Source organism: Piliocolobus tephrosceles, chromosome 6 (genome assembly GCF_002776525.5).
Source record: "Piliocolobus tephrosceles isolate RC106 chromosome 6, ASM277652v3, whole genome shotgun sequence".
Classification (NCBI taxonomy): Eukaryota; Metazoa; Chordata; class Mammalia; order Primates; family Cercopithecidae; genus Piliocolobus; species Piliocolobus tephrosceles.
The window spans coordinates 135,605,971-135,620,570 of record NC_045439.1 but is presented as its reverse complement, the minus strand read 5'-3'; the positions used below and the strand labels follow the sequence as shown (position 1 = coordinate 135,620,570).

Below are 14,600 nucleotides of genomic sequence, written 5' to 3'. Positions count from 1 at the left end.
TATGCGGCCCCCACCTTGATCATGTAAGAGCAAGAAAGTGTCCCAAGACCCAAGAAGGAAGTTAGCCTAGATCTTATGTTTCAACACAAAATGTAACAATGTGACTTTGTTAAGAAACAGAAATTCAGGGCCTAAGAGGTTGGTGGAACAATGCCGGGTTTTGCTTCCTTTCCTGGGCATCTCCCCCGCGTCGCCCTTTGGCTTGGGAGTGGCAGGTCGTCCGTGAGCACGAGTGACCGGGTCCCTGATCTTTCCTCATGGTTACAACCTCGCCTGCAGGTTCAGGCACTGTGGAGTGGGGCGGGAAGGTGGTTGGCACTATGAAGTGTCCATCAGATGCCAGACCTTTGGGTCTGCTGCCTCATCCCTCCAACAGCAAGCCAGGGCCGGTGGCTGTACTGTTCCCTCCTCCCTCATCTAGCATCCCCTTTTCCCATGGGACGAAAGGTAGGGGAAGCTAAGAAATGATGGCACAGGATTTGAACTCAGGATTATCTAGGCTCACAGCTGCATGACGATTCTACACCACCTTACTGGCCTAGGCAGGGCAGGAGTCCCCAGACAGGACGGGTAGCCTCTCCGAAGTTAAAATAGTAAAAAGCATAAAGGGAGCCCTTACCCGAAGCACTCAGCCGTGAAGGAGCACACAGTTCTCCTCTGGCCTCTCTCCGAGGATGGGTTCTCCTCTTCTGCGAGGCCAGGCGCACCACAGGCATCTGCCTTTGATTAGAACGGGTAGACAGGAAACATACCTGCGGTCCCAGGCCTCTCTCACACTCCAGAAATGCCATTCACAGACAGGGAAGAGGGAGAAAGGATGAGAGGAAGGGAAGGAGAACAATCGACAGCTACATGGGAGCGTCCTGGGAGGTAGGGTCGCCGCCAGAGACAGAAATGGGCCTCAGCCGCAGGTCAGGGAGTGGACACAGAGGTAGCCAGGCCTGATTTGCTGGGGCAACCACACTGGGTCGGGCGTAGAGAGGAGGTTTGCTGTGTATGCAGCAGCTTGCCGGGAGCCTGCTGCTGAGAGCTGGGGCTGCTGCTTCTAAGCTGAAAGGAAAAGAAGGGCACATCTTTCCAAGCCACTCAGTCCCCCAATCATGGTGCCTGGCTCCGACCTCCCACTGGGCCCATCACAAGGCCTTGAGGTTAGGGATATCAGTGACCTGCATCAGAGTCAGGGAAGAACATCCTGGCCAGGAGTGAACTAAGGAAGAGATTCACCACAGGGTCCTGGTAAATGCCTGGGAGGGAGAGCCTTACACTCACCATCTCTTTCCTCTCTGCCTGTTGTAGTTAAAAACCACACTCTTGACTTGCCGATGTTCTGAGCTGCTTGTTGGGGGTGGAGGTGGCTTCCCACGGCTTCTTGCACAGTGTTGGCCCTGGCTCACTGTCCCCCAGGCAGGGGGAGACTGCTGTGTTCAAGGAGAGTTCTGGGTGCATATGGAACAGAATAGGGAGCCCCCAGTGGGGCAGGTGCTGGCGGCTCTTCACCGTGTCAGCTCACTCAGCCCTCAGGTCGCCCTCTCCTCAGGTGTGACCTGCAATGTACAGGTGCGGAAATGGAGAAGACCTGTGCTGGGTTCCAGAACGACACTGGGCCTGTGGAGGCTGCCAGGAGAGACCCTGCCGGATTCTCACTGTGGAGACACTGGCGCTACAGCCCAGAGAGGAGGACACTTTATTAACTTGTCACATCAAACAAAGGCACTGGTCACTCCATTCTCTTGCTGTGCCTTGAAAAGAGGAGAGTGTGGAATCCGAGGCCTGGGCTGCAGCCCTGGTTGCACCAGCTCCCCAGGCAAAGCCGTAACCTGAGATGGGCCACCTCCAAGCATCAGGAATTGTGGGCAACCGTGGGGAAGAGAAAGATAACAATGCCTGCTATCCTCACCTTCCAGGCTTGCTTTATGGGCAGAGGGGGTGACAAGTGTCATTCTTTCCTGGGGGCTGCAAACCATGATTCGGGTGTCACGTGAACTGTCTCTGCAAAATACATGCAGTCCTCACCCCTGGTCCCTCAGAATGTGACTGTATTTGAAGATAAGGTCTTCAAGGAGGCAGTTAAGCCAGACTGGGGCCCTTAGGATGGGCCTGGTGTCCTTATAAGAAAAGGAGATGGCCCGGCGCGGTGGCTCACGCCTATAATCCCAGCACTTTGGGAGGCCGAGACAGGTGGATCACCTGAGGTCAGGAGTTCGAGACCAACCTGGCCAACGTGGGGAAACCCCATCTCTACTAAAAATACAAAAAACAAAAAACAGCTGGGCGCCATGGCTCACACCTATAATCCCAGCACTTTAGGAGGCTGAGGAGGGTAGACCACCTAAGGTCGGGAGTTCAAGACCAGCCTGACCAACATGGTGAAACCCCGTCTCTACTAAAAATACAAAACTAGCCGTGTGTGGTGTCCAGCATTTGCAGTCCCGGCTACATGGGAGGCTGAGGCAGGAGAATTGCTTGAACCCAGGAGGCGGAGGTTGCAGTGAGCTACCACTGCACTCCATCTCAAAAAAAAAAAAAAAAAAAGAAAAGATTAGGATGTGGATACACACAGAGGGAAGACCACATGAGGACACAGGGAGAAGACAGCCATCAACAAGCCAAGGATCTTGGCCTCAGAGAAACCAACCCTGCCGACACCTTGTTCTTGGACTCCTAGCTGTCAAAATTATAAAAAAAATACATTTCTGTTGTTTAGAATGGCAGATCAGTGCCTGACACTGTGGCTGTGTTGGGCGTCAGACACGGGCAGAAAGTGAGAGAAGGGAGCAAAAGTGTCTGCTGGGACCGTCAGGAAAGGCTTCGCGTAGGAGACAGACTCAGCTTTGGTTTTCTAATCTATAAAATGGGGATGACAACAGTTCGGCTCTCAAAGCTGTCAGGAAGACAAAATGAGAGGATTCATATAAACTACTGCATACGGTACCTGGCTCCGGAGGATGCATTGGTGAATTTCAGCATAATTTCTACCATTATCATTATTAAAGGATGACGAGATCTGGGTATAGGGAATGAAGTAGCATGGGAAAAGACAGAAGACAGGGGAGTGGACAGTGAGAAACCCACTGTCCTAGGAAGGGCAGACTTCACATTGCCTGCCCCTGAGAGCGGAGAGAAAGGACGCGTTCAGTTATTGTGTGACATCAGGAGGGTGGTGGTGTTGCTATATATTTTTTGTCATCTGAGAGGAACTTCTCCCCAAACCAGTTTTAAATACTCCTATCTGATCCATTTCCCTTGTGCCAGAGTCACCCATAAAAACTGTAAGATCTTAAGAAAGCAGTGAAAGATTCAGTCCAGGTCCCTCAGTTGGCACAGTTATATGGGGGCAGATCTTCAGCGTCTCCATAGATCCTGTGTTGCAGGTGAAAGCCCTCATTTGGGATCCATCAGACCCATCAGTCATTTTTTTTGAGACGGAGTCTCACTCTGTTGCCCAGGCTGGAGTGCAATGGCACAATTTTGGCTCACTGCAACCTCCACCTCTCAGATTCAAGTGATTCTCCTGCCTCAGCCTCCCAAGTAACTGGGATTACAGGTGTGTGCCACCACACCACCTAATTTTGTATTTTTAGTAGACACAGGGTTTCACCATATTGGCCAGGCTGGTCTCGAACTCCTGACTTCAAGTAATCCACCTGCCTCAGCCTCCCAAAATGCTGGGATTACAGGCGTGAGCCACCATGACTGGCCTCATCAGTCATTTTCTATGAGGGTCAGGGGCCATGCTTGTTGCAACCTTTTCTCTCTCTCTCTTTTTTACTTATTGCTTGACTGGCCCACTACCAATTCCTTCCTTCATTCCACAGTTATTGATTAGTGCTTTTCATGCATTGGGCCTTTCATCTGTGCTGGGTACTGAGCAGGCAGCAGCACACAAAGGACACAGCTCCTGTTTCCTGTGGCATTTGTCTTACTTCAGTGTGCAGAGGACTTTGCCTCCTGGCTACCTCCTCTGGCTGGGCTAATTCCTGTAGAGAGGGAAAGGGGAGCAGAAAGCCTGTCCAGGCCGCCCATGCTCCCCAGGCTGCAGTGCTGCATTGCTGAACCTGTGTTCTGTGAGGTGAGGTTCGCCGTGGGCAACAATGAGGGAGCCGCAAGAGAAGCTGTGAAAAACCTAACAGCAGGTCTGGGGTGGTTGCCACCAATAACACACAGGCTTTAATCCTGCTTTTATCTTAATAACCACTGTAACAAAAATTGCATTATGCACACTAATAATAGCCGGTGTCTAAAGAAAGGAGTGTAGCTTACTATGATAAGGCCTCTTGCCAGAAACTGGTGGAAGGCTGAGAGCTTGCAGTCTGGAATGGCTATGATTCTTACTTGACTCTTGATCAGGGTCGGCAGACAGAACAAGTGAACTCTTACCTCCATTCCTGCACTTGTGGCAGGCAGCACCAGTCAGCTGTCACACTCATCCATGTGGATCTCTTGATCTGTCTCAGGAAAGCCACCGCCTGCTGAAATTAGCATAGGAATCAAGCCTATTTAATGTCTCACCTGGATCCTAATGGCTTTTATGCTGAACTAGGCCCAGGGTTTCAGAGCCCAGTTTCTTGAGGGATAGATAGCCTTTGAGCTACTTTAATCAGAACCATTAGAGCCTGGGCAGCTTGTGGAAAATGCAGACTCCTGTGCTGTTCCCTAGAGCTAGGGAATCAGAATCTTTGGGGAATGTCAAAGACAGCCCTCAGGTGTTTTCTTTGCAAATATTCCTAACCACAGCTTTAGGGACCGGAATTCATACCAGGTGTTTTCTTTTGGGTCTGTGTGCTGGAGGGAGGGCGAGGGTCAGAATAAAGACATCTTGAGCCCCTCTGTGCAGAGTTAATATTGAAAAAGACAATTGTTTTCAGGCAAAAGGTCCGTTTTGTGCAGCCTCATTGGCTGTATTTGGGTGTAAGGGGCAGTTTCGCGCCGGAGTCAAAACCATAGGCTCTGACAGCCTTCTGCCCAGGTTGGAATCCCAACCCCACCACTCACTAGCTGTGATACCTTGGGAAGTTTCCTTGGCCCTTTCTGCCTTGGCCTTACCAGCTGTGACAATAAAAAATATCTCTCGGCCAGGCGCGGTGGCTCATGCCTTTAATCCAAGCACTTTGGGAGGCTGAGGCGGGCAGATCACAAGGTCAAGAGATCGAGACCATCCTGGCTAACATGGTGAAACCCCGTCTCTAAAAATACAAAAATTAGCTGGATGTGGTGAGGCGCGCTTGTAGTCCCAACTACTTGGGAGGCTGAGGCAGGAGAATCGCTTGAACCTGGGAAGCGGAGGTTGCAGTGAGCTGAGACCGCGTCACTGCACTTCAGCCTGGTGACAGAGTGAGATTCCGTCTCAAAAAAAAAAAAAAAGTCTCTAAATATGGTCAAATGTGTCCAGGGGGAGAATCACCTCCAATTAAGAGTCACTGAAGTGGAAGTTTATAGCAGATCCAGTGCTCAATGGATCTCCATGTTACCTAAAAATTTTTTTAGCAGTCATTTTGGCCAGATATAAGGAAAAATGAATCGACCATGTAAGCTATTAACTTTGGCATGTATGGGGTTCCTGAAAGTTAGAGAATAGATACTACAGCCTGTAAGGGCCTCTCCTTCTCAAAGATAACAATAACAAAAAGCTAACACTGACCGAGCCGTGGGGTCAGGCTGGGTACTGTTCTGTGTGCTTAATATACAGTCATTAACAATTTCATCCTCACAGTAGCTTATGAGGTGGATACTATAATTATTCCCATTGTACAGATGAGGAGACTAAGGCAGAAGAGACTAAGAACAACTCCCGAGGTTTTACAGCTAGTGAGTGGAAAGGTGGAGATTCTAGTCTGGGCAGAGGGTGGTCAGAGCCTGTACTCTCAACCTGTAACTGATCCTGCTCCTTATACCCACAGCAAAGAACACTTGATCCCAAATGTCGATCACACCACAGTAGAGAAACTGTGCGAGCTCAATAGGAGGCAGTCTTTTTTTTTGTAACAGGGTCTTGCTCTGTTGCCCAGGCTGGAGTGCAATGGCACAGTCACAGCTTACTGCAGGTTTGATCTTCTGAGCTCGAGCAATCTTCCCACCTAAACCTCCTGAGCTGGGACTACAGGCAGGCGCCACTATCCCCGACTAATTTTTATTAATTTTGTAGAGCAGGGTCTCACTTTGTTACCTGGGCTGATCTTGAACTCCTGGATTCAAGTGATCCACTTGCCTTGGCCTCCCAAAGTGCTAGGATTACAGTCATGAGCCACCATGCCTGGCCAAGAGGCAGTCTTTACAGTAGAAAAGACATGGACTTAGAGCACCATGAGTCAGGGGTTTGCTTTCTGACTCTTCACATGTCAGCTGTGTGGGCTGAACAAGTTACCAAACCCTTGTAGACATTGTGTTCCCACCAGAAAGCATGGAGATTGTGAAAGGAAATTAAATTTTGGGACCTCAAACTCGCCATGGCAATGTTAATTGATATCTTTACAGGTGCAGTTACCCCAGCCGGCCAGACACAAATGCATATTTTGTGTGTTATATAAAATGCAGATTCCCCGTATTTTTCCTTTGCCCCTTTTGTTTAAGTGAAAACTGTGTGCTTCACAATATCCTGCCCTTTCCCCTTTAAATTTGGAGACCTCAAAATCATCTTCAGAGAAAAGCATTGACCTGTCTCCTGGGCACGTCCTTAACTTTGGCAAATAAATCTCCAAAAGTGATTGAGACTTGTCTCGTCGTTTTCTGTGATTGACAAGGTTATAAGACCTACTTTGAAAGGTTACTGTAAGTTATTTGAGATAATGTGTATAAAATGCCAAATAAATTGCCCAGCACCTGGTTGCTGCTTGAGAAATATTAATTCCTCATTCTTTTCTTCAGTGGAAACTATTTTTGTTCTTCTTTTCAGCCTTCTCCATCAGCAGGAAGATTCTTTGTGTGTTTAACCTGGCATCGTTGGTCTCATTTTTCAATTCATTAATCAGGGGGTTCTGCTGAATTCTGTTCAATTTTCTGAAGTCCTTCTGCTGTGGAACTAGATTCAGAAACTCCAGAGCCGAGGAATGGGAGAATTATCGCAAAATTCCTACACTAACACTCCTACTGTATATATACCCGTGTCTTCTGAATGACAACCTTATCCTGCTAACACAGTGCCATCTGGCCCACCCTTTGGGCTTTTCACCTACTTGAAAACTTTTTTTATTTGTTATTTCAATAGTTTTTAGTGCACCCATCATCTGAGCAGTATACACTACCCAATGTGCAGTCTTTTATCCCTCACCCCCTTCCACCCTTCCTTCTGAGTTCCCAAAGTCCATTATATTATTCTTATGCCTTTTCGTCCTCATAGGTTAGCTCCCACTTATAAGTGAGAACATGCAATATTTGGTTTTCCGTTCCTGAGTTATTTCACTCAGAATAATGGTCTCCAGCTCCATCCAAGTTGCTGCAGAAGACATCATTTCATTCCTTTTTATGGCTGAGTAGTATCTAATGGTGTATATATACCACATTTTCTGTATCCACTTATTGGTTGATGGCACTTAGGTTGGTTCCGTATCTTTGCAGTCGTGAATTGTGCTGCTATAAATGTGTGTGCATGTGCTTTTTCATATAATGACTTCTTTTCCTTTGGGTAGATGCCCAGTAGTGGGATTGCTGGATTCAATGGTAGATCTACTTTTAGAGCTTTAAGGAATTGCCATACTGTTTTCCACAGTGGTTACACTAATTTACATTCCCACCAGCAGTGTAATGGTGGCCCCTTTTCACTACATCCAGTCTGTTGTTTTTGACTTTTTAATTATGGCCATTCTTGCGGGAGTAAGGTGGTATCTCATTGTGGTTTTAATCTGCATTGCCTTGATGATTAGTGATGTTGAGCATTTTTTCATGTTTGTTGGCTGTTTGTATATTTTCTTTTGAGGAATGTCTATTCATGTCCTTTGCCAACTTTTTGATGGGATTACTTGCTTTTTTCTTGCTGATTTGTTTGAGTTCCTTCTAGATTCTGACTTCTAGTCCTTTGTTGGATGCATAGTTTGTGGATGTTTTCTCCCATTCTGTGGGTTGTCTATTTACTCTGCTGATTATTTCTTTTGTGGTGCAGAAGCTTTTTAGTTTAATTAGCTCCTATTTATTTTTTTTGTTTTTGCTGCATTTACTTTTGGGGTGTTAGTCACGAATTCTCTGCCTAAACCAATGTCCAGAAGAGTTTTTACGACATTATCTTCTAGAATGTTTATGGTTTCATCACCTGCCTTCTTTACATTTATTTATTCCTTCCTGTTTTACAAGTTCTTTGTCTCCCAGTTTCCATAACAAAGAATTATCAATGAAAATTAATAATGAGGTAGAAATTTTAATAAAGAATTCCAGGGACAAATTATAAACAAATAAGCACAAGAAAAGTTACAGTTAAAAATAAAACGAAAAGACCAAGGGAGACTTTTGGTAAGAAAAGGAGGGAACTAAATGAAGATAAAATTATATAGTAAGTTGAAGGGCAATTTTGGGTGTTAGGAATCAGCCTTCACAGTGCTTTGGAGAGCGGGTCCAAAGCACTGGAGAACGGTGCATTCGAGAACCTTGGTCACATGGCTTGATAGGACCACCAGTTCACCTCTTTGGATTCATGGCTGGTCTGCCCCTTGGGGTCCACAGTGTGAAGCCCTGAGGTCTGGCTTCCTGCCCTGAAGCAGCAGGAGAGGGCAATCGTTAGAGACTGGGCTCTGGAATCAGATGGACCTTGATTTAATCCTGGCTTCGCCATTTACTGCATTGAATGACCAAGGACAAATTATCTCCTTCTTCAAGACTGCAACTTTGCATGGGTGAAGTTGTAAAATTGGTGGTAATAACAACACCTCTCATAGGAGAGTTATAAAGCAATGCATTTAAAACATTGAACATAGCACCGGATGCATTGTAAGCTCTCAATAAACTTTACTGATGGGATAATAATGGTGATAACATGATTACCTACTTATAAATGTCTGCTCTGGTTGTCTTGTCTATTTATATGTATGAATACACATGACTGTATGTCCATGAAAAGCTAAAATACATATGCATGTACATGTATACATATATGCATTTGTGTATATGTGTGTGTATATACAAATGTATGTATTATAGCTTTTCATGTACATGTAGTTGTGTCCTGCACACAGCTGGTTTGTGTGCATCTCATCTCTTCCCAGCTGTCAGCTCAGTAGTATCATATTGGTAGTTGGCCATGGTGGGAATATTTTATAGCATGGAAATTGGTAAACCTATGCATCAAGGGTTTTTCCCCCTCAGAGAGCCAGTTTACCAGCATACCACTGTGTATATATACCTTGCATCTCCAATTAGATTCAGAATTCCTTTAGGACTCAGGATGTTCTGTTTTCACCCTTTGATCCCCACAGGGCTTTGCGTGTGTCTTTTGTGCAGTAGGCTTCAAAGGGTGGCATGAGTCAATAGCATGGAGGGTGAGTGGATAAAAGCAAGGGAAGGGATATAGCAGAGTAGACTTAATAAAAGGGAAAGAAAAAGTTGTTTCAGAAAAGCTGGTAAATAAGTAGCCAGGAACGGAGAGAAGGAGTAAGGAGAGGGAGTTCTCAGATGAGTAAAATGGTTTGGTGACAGAAAAGGACTTAGAAATGTAAAGTCCAGAAAGAAAATGGAATTCAGGGTAAGAGTAGATTTCCTATGATTTCAGACCACTGCTGGTAGTGTATTTTTTGAGTTCCAGTCTTTTAGATGAGTGGCATTTATTTCAGATGTTGAGATAATTAAAGAATTGTTTACAAGAGAAAAAATTGGACTCAATCTAATGTTCAAGAATAGAGGATTGGTAAAATAAGTAGGATACATTTATTTTATAGAATAATTTTGGGTCAAAAAAACATGATAGAAAATTCCAATAAGATACGGTGAGAATAACGACAAGAAGCATGGAAAGCTGGAAGAATGGTATGATAATATGCAGGAGAAAAGGCAGATTAGAAGCAGCAGCTATAATCTCACTTTTATATAAATATATGTGTAGAGAAAAATATCTGAAAGGGTACACATTAAAACACTAATGGTAGTTGTTTCTGAATAGAGTGATTTTTTTCCTCCACTATTTACTATTTGCCATTTTCTCTTTTTTTTCTATTTCAAATACATTTTTATTTATTTTTAATTTTTAATTTTTTTCCCCTAGAGATGGGTCTCTAGAGAAATGCATTGCCCAGGCTGGTCTCAGACTTCTGGGCTCAAGCCATACCCCCCTCCCTCAGACTCCCAAAGTGCTGAGATTATAGGCATGAGCCACCGTACCTGGTCTAAAATACATTTTAATTAAAAAAATCAAAACGTGTTTTCCACATTAGTCTCTTTCTGTCCTTATTTCTGTCTTTGTTTCTATATATTGTCTTTACTGATAGCACTGAATTTTAAGATCAAGGCTGCTTTAAGATTAACAAAGTGATTAAGACCTGTGGGCTAAGAAACGATTTTCTTTGACTTGCAAATGTATCTAGATGAAAAGTCTTCCAGTGTAACAAATTGCTGTAATAATCCTTGAACACTTGGCAAATGCCTTTGATTGCGAAAAGTCAGTTGCATGAACTGGGGCTATCCTGAAGAATTATGGAGTCTGCATCCTGGGTGCAGGGCAGGCGTGCAGTGTCTAACAGGGACTCCCCAGAGCAGCTGGAGACCCAGAGGGCTCCACCAGAATGACAGGGAGGTTCCAAATACACCAGCCTCCCACAAACGTGGCCCTGGCGATCTAAAGATCTTCACGTCCCAGGACGGCCCTATCAGATTCAGTGTCTAATGAATGGCAGGTGTTAGGAGGCAGGCAGGGGTTTCCTGTGGCAAATTCCTGATTCACAGCTGGAAGATGGATTTCTGCCCTCAGGGAAGCGGTTTAGTGGCAGGTGGTGGGAGTTAGCTGAAATTTCCAATAAAATGCAGTCAGAGCAGTGAGCTAGTGGGCACAGGAGAGCCTCAGTCAGTGGCTCAGTTATCGTCTAGTAGAACAATGGAAGAATTGGCAATTTTCTTCATATTTCATTTTCCTGAGATGCAGGATGGTGAAAGAGCCTGACTCTGGAAGTAATGAGAAGGGATTTAAGCTCTGGCTCTGTGTGCATTTCGGGTAGGTTACCTGAGTACTCTCTCTCAGTTTATCAGCCCATGAAATGGACTAGAGTCTCTGCCTGATGGAGTTACTGTGATGATTAAATGAGGGAATATCCGCGAGGCATTTAGAGCAGTACCTGGCGCTGGGGGAGGTGCTACGGAAATGTTCCGCGTATGGTGATTCCTCGGTTTTTCAACTTCTTTCTTCTCCCTCCTCTCATTCCCCTTACCTTCCTTTGCTTCTTTTCCTCCTCCTCTTTCTACTCTTCTCTGCCCCACTCACCTTCCCCACACACAGATTCCATGATCGATGACTTAATTCCTGCATTCCTGCATTAATTTCTTTGAGAGTCTTTTCCTTTTGACACTGGTGCTGAGAGGAACAGGTTGCTTCTTCTCACACTGATTGACTAAGTGAATCTTTATTTTCCTGAGCACCTTCTATTTAATTTTATTATTATTATTTTTTGAGACGGAGTCTGGCTCTGTCACCCAGGCTGGAGTGCAGTGGCCTAATCTCTGCTCACTGCAAGCTCCGCCTCCCTGGTTCACGCCATTGTCTTGCCTCAGTCTCCTGAGTAGCTGGGACTACAGGCGCCCGCCACCACGCCCAGCTAGTTTTTTGTTATTTTTAGTAGGGACGCGGTTTCACCGTATTAGCCATGATAGTCTCGATCTTCTGACCTTGTGATCCGTCCGCTTTGGCCTCCCAAAGTGCTGGGATTACAGGCGTGAGCCACCGCGCCTGGCCTTTCCTGAGCACCTTCTGTGTGCTAGGCATGAGGCTGAGCAGGTTACCTACATTATTTCATTGTATTGCATTATTATCCCAACCTCAGAAAGGTTCTGTGATCCACTAAAGGTCCAGCATCGATCTAGTTCCAGCTAGCTGCAGTGAGGATGAAAGCTGGCATTACATAGTTCTCCGAGGGTCAGAGTACCTTCTTGTACCATGTGGACCAAGGCCAAGGGCTTTCTCCCAGAGTCCCCCAGCAATGGCATAGCCGTGAGCATCCTGTCAAGCCAATGTTAATTAGCTACAGCTCTGAAGATTTCACCAGTGCATAAAGTCAAGAAAAAGTCCTTCTACATCAGAAGAGCATCTTTTGTTACATTTTTTTAAACTGTGGTTGAAACCATATATCATAAATGTTACCATCTTAACATTTCTTAACCATTTTTAAGTATACAGTTCAGTAGTGTTTAGTATATCTTCATTGCTGTGAAAGAGATCTCCAGAACTTTCTCATCTTGTAGAACTCAAATTCTGTACCCGGCCCAGCGCGGTGGCTCATGCCTGTAATCCCAGCACTTTGGAAGGCCGGGGCGGGTGGATCACTTGAGGTCAGGAGTTTGAGACCAGCCTGGCCAACATGGTGAAACCCCATCTCTACTAAAAATACAAAAATTAGCCGAGTGTGGTGGTGGGTGCCTGTAATCCCAGCTACTCAGGAGACTGAGGCAGAAGAATCGCTTGAACCTGGGAGGCAGCCGTCACAGTGAGCTGAGATCGGGCCACTGCACTCCAGCCGTCTAAAAAAAAAAATTCTGCCGGGCGCGGTGGCTCAAGCTTGTAATCCCAACACTTTGGGAGGCCGAGAAGAGCGGATCATGAGGTCAGGAGATTGAGACCATCCTGGCTAACCCGGTGAAACTCCATCTCTACTAAAAAATACAAAAAACTAGCGGGGCGAGATGGCAGGCGCCTGTAGTCCCAGCTACTCGGGAGGCTGAGGCAGGAGAATGGCGTAAACCCCGGATGTGGAGCTTGCAGTGAGCTGAGATCCGGCCACTGCAGTCCAGCCTGGGCGACAGAGCAAGACTCTGTCTCCAAAAAAAAAAAAAAATTCTGTACCCATTAGAAAACAACTCCCTTTTGTCCTGTTTCCTCCAGCCACAGATAAACTATCACAGGCTTTCTCTGTCTAGGAATCTGACTGCTTTAGAGGCTTTATATAGGTAGAATCATATAGTATTTGTCCTTTTGTGATGAACTTATTTAACTTAGCATAATGTCCTCAGTGTTCATCCAGGTTGTAGCATGTAATGAGATTTTCTTCCTTTTTAAGGAAGTATTCCATTGTGTTTAATACCACATTTTGTTTATGTATTTATACATTGACAGGTATTTTGGTTGCTTCCACCTCTTGTCTCTTGTGAATAGTGCTGCTATGAACATAGGTATACAAATATCCCTTTGAGACCCTGCTTTCAATTACTTTGGGTATATACCCGGGAGTGAGATTGCTGGATCATATGGTAGTTCTATTTTTAATTTTTTGAGGAACCTCTATACTGTCCACAGCAGCTACACCGTTTTATAATCCCACCAACAGTACACAAGAGTCCCAACTTTTCCACACCACCACAAACACTTTTTTTTATAGTAGCCATCCTATTGGGTATGAGGTAATATCTCATCATGATTTTGATTTACATTTCTCTGATGATTAGTGATGTTGAGTATCTTTTCATATGCTTCTTGGCCATTTGTATATCACCTTTGGAGAAATGTCTGTTCAAGTCCTTTGTTTAAATTGGGTTATTTGATTTTTTATGTTGAGTTGCAGGAATTCTTTATATGTTCTAATTTTTTTTTTTTTTTTTGAGACGGAGTCTCGCTCTGTCGCCAGGTTGGAGCGCAGTGGTACGATCTTGGCTCACTGCAACCTCTGCTTCCTGGGTTCAAGTGATTCCCCTGCCTCAGGCTCCTGAGTAGCTGGGACTACAGGTGCGCACCATCACACCTGGCTAATTTTTTTGTATTTTAGTAGAGACGAGGTTTCACCATGTTGGCCAGGGTGATCTCGATCTCCTGACCTTGTGATCTGCCTGCCTCAGCCTCACAAAGTGCTGGGATTACAGGCGTGAGCGCCTGGCATATTCTAAATATTAATCTGTTATCACCTATGTGATTTGTAAATGTTTTCTCCCATTTCATTATATTGATTATGTCTTTTGATGAACAAAATTTTTAAGTTTGAAGCAGTCTCTGTTCTCTATTTTTGCTTTTGTTGAATTTTGTTGTCTGTGCTCTTGATGTCTTAACCAAGAAATTATTGACAAATCCAAAAAATCATAAAGCTTTTCCTTTGATATTGATTTAGAAATGTTTATACCAATTTATATATCACTGGAACAATCTCACCAATGGTAACTCCATGTAGGTAAAAGATTGTTAGCTAAGCGGGGAAGAATGTCTGCGTGGGAGAGTCATGGAGCAGGGCGTGTTGGGGGAATGGGCTTACACCCTGGGGATACATAAGGATTGATTTGGGACATAGAGATTAAATATAGTGGATCCACAGTTCCTGATGAATTTATTAATGCTATTGACAGTTATTTGGAGAATGAGGGGGTGCAGAGTCTTGGAAAAAGGACATATCATAAAGCATGTAGTCTCTCTTATCACCCCTTTCCTTTCTTCTTCCTTCTTCTCTGTGTGAAGTAGCATCTTTTCTTGCCCACATTTGGATCCTAGAAGCTCAGCTCTGTTT

General features: G+C 45.0%; 1 protein-coding gene across 1 annotated transcript in view; it reads left to right on the top strand.

Annotated features, from left to right (window-relative positions):
• Nucleotides 1-257: 257 nt before the first annotated feature.
• LOC116418831 (putative uncharacterized protein UNQ9370/PRO34162) overlaps nucleotides 258-14,600 on the top strand; it is a 28,353-nt gene continuing 14,010 nt past the window's right edge. Inside the window, 2 exon segments of the mRNA XM_031935730.1 lie at nucleotides 258-395; nucleotides 1,297-1,557. Of these exon segments, the coding sequence (XP_031791590.1) occupies nucleotides 258-395; nucleotides 1,297-1,557 (399 nt within the window).